We start from the raw sequence: 13,192 nt of genomic DNA on the forward strand, positions 1-13,192 counted from the left end.
TGTGTTGGATCAGCCTCCTTTCTTACTTTGTGTTGGATCAGCCTTGTTTGGAAAAATGAATGCTAACAGAGATGTTAGGTGTGGGATTTTTCTCCATTTCATCCAAAACATTGGAGGAGTCTTTTTCAGGGTTGACATCAGCCCAGGTGAGGAGCGGTGCATGACTGATGTGTTTGCACTTAAAACAAGATCTGGCTGTGGTTAATCTATTCTATCTTCCCCTTTAATCTTTCAATAAGGTTGGCTGTTAATTTTCCTGTCTTAGTGGTTTTATTATTTAATCTTGCAACCACTGTTATGCTTCTGGGAGAACTATTTGCCTGGCTTTGTGAACCATCTGGTGGAAACATCACCTTTTCTATCTCCTCTGAGCCATTTTTTGAACTGTCCACATACATGTTGCAGGTCCTGTGTGGATGCTTTGCGTCTGTACTCTGTCAGCTCTGCAGAGTTCTGCCCGTGGTTAAGGAGCATGGGGACAGCTAACAGTGACCTTTTAACATACAGCATTAATAATTTCGTAACCTTTTCTGACAATAGGTGGAAAATCTTATTCGAAACTATCCTCTCCTTAAATGTAAGATCTCTCCGGAATAGCTTCTATACTTGGCAGTCTTGCATCCTTCTTCCATTCTACAGATGCAAACACTTTTTCCTAATGTTACCGTTCTGTCTGGCATGGGCAACGTGGTTCAGATGAACACGGGTGTACTTGGGGGGACAAAAATGCTGTTGAAGTCTGTCACCAGTGACAGAAAAAGATCTTAAAATACTGGAGAGATCTTTCTTCTCTGGAGCAAAATAAAATAATATTTTACTTTATGTAGGTAGAAGAAAAGTATCAAACTTCCTTCTAGGTGGTGGCCTTGAGGACTTGTTCTTAAGACTTATTTCCATGCAGTTGGTCTCCTGTGGGAATGGTTCCCATTGCTGATGCTGTGCAGCAGAGCACAGTGCAGTGCACTTTTCAGGCATTGTAGTGGTGTTTTTTTTATTATTATTATTATTTTTTTATTATTTCTTGTGGGAACAGGTTGGGGTTGCACTGTGAGTAAGGTAAACGAGCTGGTAAGGAGTCTGTGAGAGGTGTTGAAGGACCTATGAGCTCAGGCTGGATTCACAGAGGTGGCTTCACCTTAGGAACAACATTCAGCTCTAATTTTAAAGGCCTTTTTAATTCTTTAATGGAAAGGATCAGAAACAATTTGCATTATATTCACTTTCCCTTGTTAATGCAGTACTTAAGATTAAAAATGTGCCTTTTTTCTTTTTTTTGCTTGATCAGGGTCTAATATACAAAGGGTTTTACCATTCCTTTTAACTGATTTTCTGTAATTAAATAGCTGCTGTCAAAAGTAATATTTCTCCCTATCATAATCTGGAGGTTGGAGCTCTGCAAAGCTGGATAAGAAAAGTTTACTTGGACATGCAAATGGGACAAAACTGCCTTGAATTGCAGTTAGCTGCTCATTTCACAGCTAAAAAAGGCAGCTCCTGGATGTGTTCTGCTGTTGAAAGGCAGTTTCTATATTTGTTTCAGCTAGTGTATCAATAACCTGCTGTGTTTAGCACAGCTCTAATTTATTTCCCACTGTTTGCCTTTATTTTATGGTGTTGGCATTTGCTTTAATGTGATGTCGTTTTCTCCAGATGTTAATAAGATGGTGTTAATGTTTCCACAACATTTTTCTTGATAACATTTACACAGAGCATGGCACCTGATAAAGTGGAATCAACCCATTCTAAAATATTGCTAATAATTTTCTAATTAAAATCAGAGGCACAAAAGCATTTTCCTCCCTGTACAAATTGAGGTCAAACACTTTCCTTTGCTTGGGGAAAATTATATGTTGGTTGAGTGAATGACTATCTCCTACTGTATAGATTGGGAGCATAATGTATGAGATCATGTATCAGTGTTTGCACATACACACGTGGACTAATTTCAGGTGCCAGCAGCTGACCCAGGTAGGCATTCTGTTGCCAGTGACCTGGTGCTCTCATTCATAGCTCTGTAATCTGCCAGATAAGGAGCTTGAAATCTCCGGAGTGCCCTGTTGTGTGCTTTTGGAGAGAGGTTTCCACATTTATGGAGGGAGGTGATAGACTGGAAAACACCAGGAAAAGCCTGATGCGGCACTCTGAAGTTGCTCTGTCCAACCAAAATTGTCTTGAATGTCAACATAACATTTTTCTTTATTATTGGGCTTTCTGAATTTATGTGGACAAAAATGAAATGAAAGTACAGAATCACCAGATGAATCAGTAAACAGAACAAAAACCAAATGCTAAAACTACAAACTATTTGGGAAATCTTTTGCGTCGTTAGGTCAGAGGTTGGACTCGATGATCTTGAGGTCTCTTCCAACCTAGAAATTCTGTGATTCTGTGATTAATACTGTTGAACAATGTTCTGAGTATGTCCAGCAGGAATCAGTGCTCTGTGATCTCACTTTTAAATGAAGTTCAGTTTTACTTTTCCATTAACACTGTGTTTTCTCTGTTTTCCTATTTAGATCATGCTTCTTAGTGATCCAGAGATAGAGAGCAGCATTCTCATCAGCTCTGATGAAGGGGCTACATACCAGAAATACCGTCTGAACTTCTATATCCAGAGTCTGCTCTTTCACCCCAAGCAGGAGGAGTGGATCCTGGCCTACAGTCTGGATCAAAAGGTGAGCAATTGGTTCTATATCAATGGTTCTTGAGCCAGGTGTTTAAAGGGATAACGTCTAGAACCACATGCTCTCAGAGATTGTGAAGAAATTATGGCATGCTTTGCTGCTGAAATTATGGCATGCTTTGCTGCTCTCACCTTGCAGTTTTAGGTGTGTTCAAAACCCATCTGGTGACAGAGCAAGCTGACTGGAGGGAGTGGACTTGTCAGCTGTGGACAGTGATCGTGATGGGTATGGAAATGTCAGTAGTGGTAACAGTACAAAAAAAGAAAAGAACCTGACATTTGACATGACGTGGAGCTGCTCTGAAAAATCTGATTTGTAGGTCTTAGTGACAGCTGAGCTGTCTCTGAGCACTGAGCACTCTGAGACTGAGTCAGTTCATAACAGCTGGCTGTTGTGCATGAAGGGATGCTCGTTCTGCTTGCCAACTGAAGTTGGTTAATCTGGAAATCAGTGATCAGCAACAGATGAAGGATTCTGCTGTGCCACTCCTTAAGTCACTTTGCAGTGCTTTTGTTAGGAAGCCAACTCTTAAGTCTGCTGCTTTGTCCTTAACAAGTCTGCTCTTATGTAGCACTCCTGTCTTGAAAGACATGGAACAATGCAGGTACAGCATGACTTGTAAATCAGGCTATAGAGTGTGCGCTCCACCTCTGGAACAGTGGTCCCCACTTCAGCACAAAGCTAAGACATAGACTGGATTATCAAGTTACAAATTTTAGAAGACTTGTCAAGCTTTTCTCTTTCCTCTCTTCCATTTCTGTCATCTGTAGACAGTGCAAAGTAAAAATGTGCTGAAGAGACACTTTAAGTTTTTTGCATTAATCTGTCAAGCGTGTGTGTGTTCTGGTTGGACTTTCAATTCCTACAGTTATTTGGGAGGTTTTTTAAAATAGGCAGTCTCACATCCCTGCAGTAGGACAATACTCCAAAAATGTCACGTCTCTGGTATTTTACAGCATTTCCTATGAAGGGCTACTACAAATCTTTACGCAAGTAGTTATTGAGAGTACAATTGAATAATCTACTACTGCTGTACTTCCCAATGTAACCTTTCCACCCCCTTGTAAATAGAATGCTATGGCAGGCACCAGGTGGTTTGCTGCTGTGCTACGGATGATGCTTGAGTGACATTTGCAAGCACAAAGCTATTGTAAATAAACTCCTTTCATAGTATCAAATACTTACTGCAAGAAGGAGTTAGTCAAATGTCAAACAGTTTTGTGCACTCAGATGTTCATTGTAACAGGGATTTTGAAGGAAGCTAGAAAGACCAATCTATTTGTTTGATGTCATGGAATTGTTTGATGCCACTTTTAAACAGGAGATTAAAAAAAATAAAAATGATACTTCTGTTTGTACAAAGACAGCCCTGAAAGAAACAGACATCTGGTGAGGTACACATGGAGGTGAGAAGCCAGATATGACATGCTGAGCTTGTGTTTGCAAAGAGGTCCAGCTGTAGTGAATGTGAAGTATCCGCTCATGAGTTGAAGAGCTATTGTTCTATTTCCAGTGCTTTGTGGCCATTTTATGGCATGTTAGCCACTGGAAAAAGAAATCAAATACAAAGCATGCACATCCACTAGCATGTGAGGTGTTAATCATGCTCCCCTGGTCCAGCACTGCGGTAATGGCTCAGGAGTATTTTTGCTCCTGCTCCTCCAAACTAATGATATCTGGAGAGTGTAGCCCACCTCTGCTGTTCTCATCGTCTCAGAAGAGAGCCAAGGAAAATGAAATGCAAATTAGAAACTCCCTGAGGATGCTTGCCTTTTATCCCAGGAAATGAACATATTTATCTACAGTGTAAGAGCACAGAGGAGGCAAAGGTGGTCTGCTGCTTGTTGGTCAAATGGAAATGAAGCAATGGGAACTGCAGACTTTACATTTTTGTCTGCTTTTGTATTCAAGACCCACTCATGATGCTTTTCCTTAGAGTTCAGAAAAATGATGTTAAGTGCTGGCTGGATGCTGATTCTTAAGAACAACCCAGGAGGCAGTGCTTTTCTCAGTTGAAGTGTTTGCTTAACATAACCCAGGTACAAGCCTGCATCTTGGCTTAGAAGAAGCTGTAAAGGAATCATCACCCTAACTCGGATCATACCGTTTTAATGCAGTTACAGTTGGTACTGGGATATGGGCAGTGCAGTTAGAGTGAAAAGGCATTTCTAGAGATTGTGGTAGTGGTTACTATGTGGAGACTCACCTGAGAGGCCATTGTAAAGCATTTCAGTCTGTGTGGAAACAAGAGCACTGCCACAGGTGAGTGGGAACTGCAGGTCAGCCATGACCTTCTGCTAGATGGGGATTAGACCAATGACAAGATGAAAGTGACTTTTAGGTGAAAAATTCTAAATCTTTAAGTAGCTTTGTCAAGGTGTTGTGCATCTCCATAAGATGATTGTGGCTGTGCTGCTCTCTTGATCTTTAGAAGCCAAATCTGGATCTCACACCTTCCCACACTGCTATGCCATGCCCTTTCTCCTACATATGATAATGGGGTCTTGCCAGTGGCAACAGTCACTTCATCTCTCTGCTTCTGAGCAGAAGAAAGATATGGGGAGCTCCTAAAATATGTGGTCAGTTGCAGCAGTGCTCTGCAGATGCGAGAAGACTACCCAAAGAGGCTATGCTGTTGTCAGGGGCTCATTCCCCCATTGCAGCCTGGTTCTTATCTTTCTCTGTCATCTGTTTTTGTGCCCATTTTCCTGTGAGGCAGCATGAAGTTGTCTGGCACAGACTAGGTGGTGCTGGGTCAAAAAGTGGTCACTTTCTTACTTTGTGTTTCCAGGTTGGGGGGGTTCACCTGCTCTGAAACACATCTCTTATTCCAGGGGCAGGCTGTTCCTGAGAACCTTTTGATTTAAGTGTATGCAAGGTCAGTAACATATAAAGTTTATCGTTAGCCTGGAACCTGCTGCTAATACTCAACTACAGATGGCGTGACCATGAAGGTGCTGGTGAAAGTCAGTGGACAGCAGGAGACCAGAGTCCTCCACCTCTCTAAGCTTTAAAAGTGTGTGTGACCTTTAAGGTCTGTTTGTAGTGTTTATTTTGGAGACAGATTTGAACATGCAAATACATTGGAAAACAAATGCATACAATTTGACTCCCAACAGTAGGAACTATTAAGGGAAAATCAAATCTGTCCTCTCATGAATGTGTAAACAAACTTGTAAATTTCATTTCACTTTGCAGATTAAAAATAGGTTTCAGATTAATATTTATGTTATTTTTATTTCAGTTTAAAATAATACGGTGTTGCAAGCAAGCAATGGTCAACTTGGAAATTCAATAGAATGAATCTGAAAATGCATTTCCCCTAGTATGTTGTTACATACAATATAATGAAAAATCAACAGCTAGCACCCTACTAAAAATCTACGTGTTTCTGCCTAGATCAGAAGGTTTTAAAATTGTTTTGTGTATAAAAATAGAAAACAATATTAATGCTTTTGTGTGAAATAAAATTACTCAATATTTTGGACCTTTCTGCTAAAAAATTTCTTGATGTATTCTCACCTACAGTTCCACTGCAGTAATTCAAACCTCTTTTTTTAATCAGTTTTATGTTCTAAGCAGACTTTCCTTTTTCTAGTGAACTTTTATACATTGGTCGACAATATTAGGCTATTTTTCTAGTTAATTAAAAAAAAAAAAAAAACATGCACAAAAACCCTACATCTTGAATTCAGTTCTGTAGTAGACTTACTTGTCCCTTCCAAATCGATGTTTTCTGCCAGTTTAGGTGTACTCACTTTGAATAAGTGGAATAATAGAGAACTTTGAGACCCTTGTGGAGCCACAATCAATACATGTCCCCTGCAGCTTGACCATGGCCAAGCCATAGCGGTTTCTAGGATGTGCTATCACGTTGTTGTTTGTTTGTTTTTTTTTTAACCCACCAAACAGTTACTTCCTACAGTCTTTTTAACTTGCTTAGGAGAATGCCCTGGAACCTCAGAACACGTGTGTATGTATCTGTGATTTATAAGTCTTTTCTTCCCTTTCCTGAGCAAGCGATGCCTGTCTGCGCTAATATCCTAGTTGTGAATTTTCTCAGCAAGTCCCTGTTATGCCACTATTATGTGTGATTTTGATCATAAGTTTATGCTTGCAACTTCTCCTGCTGGTGCTCTATTTTACTCTCAGCCTTGATGTTCAGGCACAGCAGATGCTCTGCAGATTGACTTATTGATCTTTTTACCTTTTCTTCTGTAATGTTCTTGCAAATAATCCTACTCCCTTATCTTATTCATTACACAGATCTGTTTTTTTTTTTTTAACCTACACTTGGACTTCTGCACCAGTCTCACATGAACCTAGTTTAAAAGTCAAGCCAGGTCTTGGCAAAATCTATGTCCAAAAATGAGTTTCCTCTTCTTTAAGAGATGGAGTGCCATACCATCTTGGATATCTTCCCAAAGCTTTGTGTGTGTCTGCAAAATAGTGCAACCTGATGTGTGCATGGGTCGGTTCTGTTAATGGCAGCCTGTGGCCCTTGGCATAAAGTGGGCACTGTGTAAACATTATGACCAGTTTTTCTGTGAGGTAGGCTTGGTCTCGCTATTGGTGCCTGTATTGGCGCTTATATTTATATGTCAGTACAAAGGGAAAATGGGATTTCATGGTCAAATTTTCATGTTTTTGCAGAAAAATATGTAGGTAGTCATTTTAAGTGATCCTTGTATTAAAGTGTGATGGAAAGGGGTGGGGGTATGTGAAAAAAGCTTGCTAATCACTTTTGGAAGGCATTGGACGCTGCTTTATGGATTGGTGTGGAAGCTCAGAGTCCATCAGTCTAGACGTGAGCTATAGTGTTCATTGCTAATGTTCAGAGTGTCTGAGGATGTAGATCTTGAAGTGGCCCCATTTGGTCACGAATCCAGCCCCTCCTTTACCGAGCTTTTTAAGAACTTGGAACTCCCAGGTTGTCTTTTTGAATCATCTCCTGATGAAAAGCAGTCTCACTAATATTTCTAATCCTAATATTTCAAGTGCTTCCTAATTTGTCTCACTTATTCAAGGAACCAATTATTTCTCAATAGCCTCAACTTTTCTACCTCACATACCCTTTTGGGGAATGAATCAGTCTGGAGGTGGAAATGGAGGGGAGTTTCCAGCTTCGTGGAACTTAATTCAGAATGACTTTGAATCTTCTTTCATAGCAGCATGCACAGCCCTCTTGCATGAATATTTATTTAAAAGAATTAAAAAGAAAAAAAAAAAAGAAAAAAAGAGAAAATGCTAGAGAATTAGGAGAGAGATTTAGAGTGTTTAAATCACGTTTGTTAAGAGAAGAAATCTATGCAAAGAGATTCACTTCTCCCTGTCTTTTGCAGACCAAAATGTGATTGGGAAGAGGTGGGAGAATGAATAGTTCAGTACCATACCATCTTAAATTCCTCAGCTACATCACTATGAATTTGAGAGAAGAGCATAAACAATGAGTTTGGCAAGCAATGACTTCTCTCTCCATAGTGCTTAATCTTCAGGAGGAAGTGAACAAAAGGAAAGGGGTGTCTCAATATCACTTCGAATGAAATGATAAAATGTGCAAGATAACACACGACTGTATCACCAAATTGCATCTGGTACACAATATCAGGTCTGGCTGGGGAGATGTCCTCAGTGTTGGAGATGTAGTGAGTTATGATCTAAAAAATTAACTGTGATACATGTCAGAGCCCTGACTATCTCGGTTAAACACTGCTGAATTTATCAGAGGGAATCACAGATAGCACTGCAACTACGTGGGAAAGTTTTAATCACCCAGACACACAGAACTACAGCCACAAAGGCAGTGCCTTCTTTCTGCCAGGTGAAATTCACCACTGGAGTTTGAGCCCAGGCTCTCAGTACAGCACAGGGCAGCTAAAGCAGGCTGTGTGTATATTTTGGTTTTGTTTTTTTTCCAGTGTCCAGCTGGGTAGGGAGCTCCCAAAGAAATCCAGTGGGACTTGCTGAGAGGAAGGCAAACTTGGATTCATGTTCTTCCTGAAATTTAGACATCTTCTCCCAGGCAGGCATCCATCTTGCCCTGGAAATCTTTGTGGGAAGCCATTTTGAGCAGTCATACAAAGAAATTAAGTGAAAATTTATGCACACACACAGAGTAAGGCAATTCATCTCCTCTTTCCCCGTCACAGTAGGTCAGTGAGCTGGGACATTGAGAGCCCTCAATCCTTCTGAAAGACGCTTGGTCCCTGTGTCTCAGGGGTGCCTCTGCTGCAGGGTTTGGAGCTTCACTCCCCCTCCACCTGCCCCACTCAGCTTCACTAGCACAGAGTCTTGGGAGCTGTGTTCTCCTTTATTTCTAGCAAGTGCTCCAACCCCTGCTCTTCATTTTTTTTTTTTATTTATGTTTATTTATTTTTATTTTCTGTGCCTCAGAAATTTAGGTGTTAGGGACTTTAGGGTTGTGTTCAGGTGAGAATATTGCACTTGAAGTTGGAGATCCTGATGCTGGACTGTACATCTCTGCGACAATGGTTTCATGATGCAGCATGTCCAAACTCAGAGGCAACTCTAGCTCAGGCCTTCAGGTTTTCTTTCACAGGAACTGAGGCATGGAGATGATGAGAAAAGGTGGGCTGGTGACTGCCCCACGTGGCATTTTGATATAAATCAGCAGGCACTGACAACTGTCGCCTGGTCCTCAGCAGCAGTCCTGGTCCTGAAATTTAGATGTAAGTGTAGTTGTCAGGGTGTGAACAACCTCTCCTCTTATCAGCGGTGACTCAAGACCGAACCTCTTGGGTAAAACTCAGCTTTTCTTAGCGAGATGTGAACATTATATTTAACAAGGAAAAAAAGCTTTTTCTGCTCCCACATGAACCCTTGGTAGAATCACCATTTAGCTGTGTGAGGTGAGAGAGCAACTGGGGCCAATTTCTCAGCTTGGCTTACTGACATCTGAAGAGCACGACGGCTGTGGTTCCAGTGCTATGACTGCGATACTCAGCGCTCCAATTTATTTTGTGCCCATCACATTGGCATTTGAGCCTCCTGTGGCATGAAGCTGGAGACACACCTACTGCATTCTTCTTTTCACCCAGAGGAGAAAGAATTGAGGAAGCTGCCATAATCGCAATTACTTCTACAGGCCTGTCATAGTGAGGAATGAAATACTGTATGTTGCTGTGCTGTAAAGGAACACTTCGTGTTTCATGTTTAACACAAGTCTCGTTACAGTAACTGCTCTTAGAAATCCCTGCCGCCCTGACTGATCTGTTGTATTACACATTCATAGTAAAGCAATCCCTGCCCCAGAGAGCCTGCAATTAAACGTAAAGCTGACAGACAAAGCATTGTCCCCAGAGAGTTGATAGTGTATTCAGGCACAGGTCATTAAAGTGTTTCACTGCCTAACTACCACCAAAGGCTATAACAAAGTCAGAAGCTGAATCCAGATTGAGTCCTGTTCCCATGACTTAACCACAAATACGCCTTTCATCTCTCTGCCTTTTGAATGCTCTTCTGAGAACATCAGGTTCCACAAACACATCATGTGTCCTTTGCTGGACAAGCCACCTGCCAGAAGCTCTCCCAGGCAGGCAGAACTCCATCAAACAGATAAACTGAAATGTTAGTGAAGTTGGATTTTTTTTATTATTTTATTATTTTTTTAGGCACTAAACCCTTGAGATTGGGAATATTTAAAGGCAATTTATGGAAGTTTCTTCTTCAATATGGTAATGAACTGAAGAATCGAAATCACTTAACTTCATTTACAAATCATGAATATGTATCAGTGCCTTTAAATGAAAGGACGACTAAAACAGATATAGTGTTTGTTCAATTCATTAGAAGGAAGACAATTTATCAGGAGTTTTTTTTTTCTACTCTTAAACTAAAGCTATATGCAAATATAGGGAAATCAAGACCTTGTGCTAATTCTACTGCATGATGAATATTTTTATAATCCTAATTAGAACCAGTCATTTAGTTCAGCAATTTCCCCCAATCTAGCCAATTTGAAATTAAAATAGATGCCTTGATTACAAAACTCATTAGCAAAGAAGCACCCTTTTTGCTAACCAGTTCATTTGGAATGCACAAACTGAATGAAGTGAGGAGCACTTGTGTTGTCAATTGCCATAAGTGAAGTGAGCCTTAATTGTTAGCATTGTGAAGTATTTGTATTGCTGCATGTTTCATTGCAGTATAATATATCATTCATTAAATGTAACAAAAGCAGTTTTTAAATGATTTAATTAAGTGTTGTTGGTGCACCAGGTAATTTTTATGAAGTCAAATGTCACTATTGTTTGCGTTTGAAGTATTGATGGGCATTACTGTTGGAAAGAAGACTTATGACTCTGCATTTATCATTCTGATTATGGTAAGCCTGGCAGTTTTAATAGGAGATGAGAAATTAAATTATGCAGCATTGGCTCCACTTCAGAAATGCCCAATGAATTTTGTCCTAGCAAAATAGTGAACTTTGGGCTTGTGATGATTTGTGGTGGCAAAAAGAAAGTAACTGCTTCTGAAACTTGATTTAGCTAGAACAGACTTTCCTATTGCTTTTTATTTATGTTATAGATACTTCATGAACAGGTTTTACTTTGAGGAGGAAAATATAGAGATAAATGGAGTGAGACATTCAATGCTTAAATGTACTCTGCTGCTGAAGAAACCTGGTTTATTGTATAAGAGAGCAAAGATCCAGTGTTTTATTCCTGGGCCATGCTAAATCATGGCTGTACATTGATTTTTATCTGGAGCCTAAGTGTGGCAAAGGGTGGTTATAAATATAGAAAATAGAAATAAATATGAGGTAATGGAGAAGGTAGAAGAATAAGAACACCGGAGGACACGATTTATTTTTACCTCACTGTAGAGATCTGAAATGTAGCAAAGTACACCTGAACTGGATGACTAGGCTGCGATAGTAGTTGTTGGTCTACTGGATGATGTTGATTGACTTCTGGGACTAAATGTAGGTAACTGTTGTAGAATGAGGTACCTTGGGCTAAAGTGGGCTTACTAGGGTTCAACTGACTGTCAAGGAGGTTACTCACATCGCTGAGATGTAAATATTTGCCATATAGATACCTGAGATTAAGGGCTGTGAAACCAACCCTGATGTCTGGGTTTGTGGAAAATGGGTTACATGGGGATATGCTTCCAATGTGATCAAAGCAACAAGTAGTATTAAGTTTCCCTGTTTCTGCTGTCACACCTGTGACCTATATTGATCTGCTGTCCTGGAGGAGGGTGCAAAGTAAAGGTGGGATTGCAAGTCCTTTGTTGTTCTATGTTGGGATTCATCAGCATAGATGTGAGTTACCTGCTAGGCTGCTTCAGCAAAGTGAGATGAATCCAGGAGGGTTTCCCTGACCTACCTTTTCACCTTTTATTTCATTCTTTTTTTCTTTCTTTCTTTCTTTTTTTTTTTTTTTTTTTTTTTCCTTCCTTTTTCTTTGCCTTCTGCATTGCATTTCAAAACTCCTTCTCAGTTTTTTCGTGGTCTGATGGCACCATGAGGTCTCCCCTGTAATCTGTTGAGCAGAATTATAGGTGGTATTAATTTCGGCTGCAGAAAAAAGCACAATTCGGCTGTTGACTACACTCAAATGTCTGCTGATGTTGACCATGGAAAACTTCAGTCTAGTGTTGTTTTCCATTACTGAATTGATTCAACATGGTGTTTGATTTTAGAAATGTCAGTGACTTTTCCAGGCCAAGGAACAACAGAATTAATTTTACCAAAAATACTACAGATGAAGTAATAGAAAGGAGCATGTGACAATGAATGTAGACTTACATGAATTGTCATCAGAAGTTCACTTTGAATAGTGCTACCTATAAAATACAGGATTTAGTAGGAAAAAAAAGGTAACCCTGACCTCAGAGCAGCAGCAAAATGCTTTAGCCTGAACCTACCTTTAAGATTTTGCGTAAGTGCTTTTCTGGATTAAGGCCAGTAAGTGTGAGGACCTTTCCAAACTAGGCTGTAAAGTGGTTCTACAGACAGGCTTTCACTATTACAAAGAGCCTGCAAAGACATACGAGTAATGCGGGCACAAGGGCTTTTAGTGCAGGGATTTTAAGTAGTTTCACTGTCTTGGATTTTGCTATTATCTCATGTTTCTGTAACAGTTTAGGACATTAAAGCTGTAGCCTGGGGGTAGATGTGTCTGCCAGCGACTGAACGTATGACCGTAGGCATGTAGAACTGAATACAGAGGGACGCCGTCTAATTCCCTCTGACCATGAGTGCTTTCTGCAAGGTGGCAGCTGAAAAGCTGTTATCTTTTGTTAACCGTGAAGGGTCGCGTGCTTCCCAGTAGGATCAAGGACCCAGCAGCTCCCATTACGGTTAGTGATTCAGATGGCTGAGAACTGTTGGAAATCCGCCCAACAGGGACTGTGCTTTCTGTCTGGGTAATGGGGGCGTTAATTAGTATTTGCACATTGCCCTGACAATGCAAGGCCTCCCTGTTTGGAAGTGTTGCACATGAAGATGGCAGCGGGCCACTTAATGAGACAGTAACTTTCTT

The 13,192-nt window shown here is 40.4% G+C and overlaps 1 protein-coding gene across 4 annotated transcripts in view; it reads left to right on the plus strand.

The window, feature by feature from the left end:
- Window positions 1-13,192, plus strand: part of SORCS3 (sortilin related VPS10 domain containing receptor 3) — a 279,259-nt gene that overhangs the window by 141,239 nt on the left and 124,828 nt on the right. For all 4 annotated transcript variants that reach the window (XM_068688547.1, XM_068688550.1, XM_068688548.1 and 1 more), the window contains one exon: window positions 2,517-2,675. In XM_068688547.1, the coding sequence (XP_068544648.1) occupies window positions 2,517-2,675 (159 nt within the window). The remainder of the gene's footprint in view (window positions 1-2,516; window positions 2,676-13,192) is intronic.

Source organism: Anas acuta, chromosome 7 (genome assembly GCF_963932015.1).
Source record: "Anas acuta chromosome 7, bAnaAcu1.1, whole genome shotgun sequence".
NCBI lineage: Eukaryota > Metazoa > Chordata > Aves > Anseriformes > Anatidae > Anas > Anas acuta.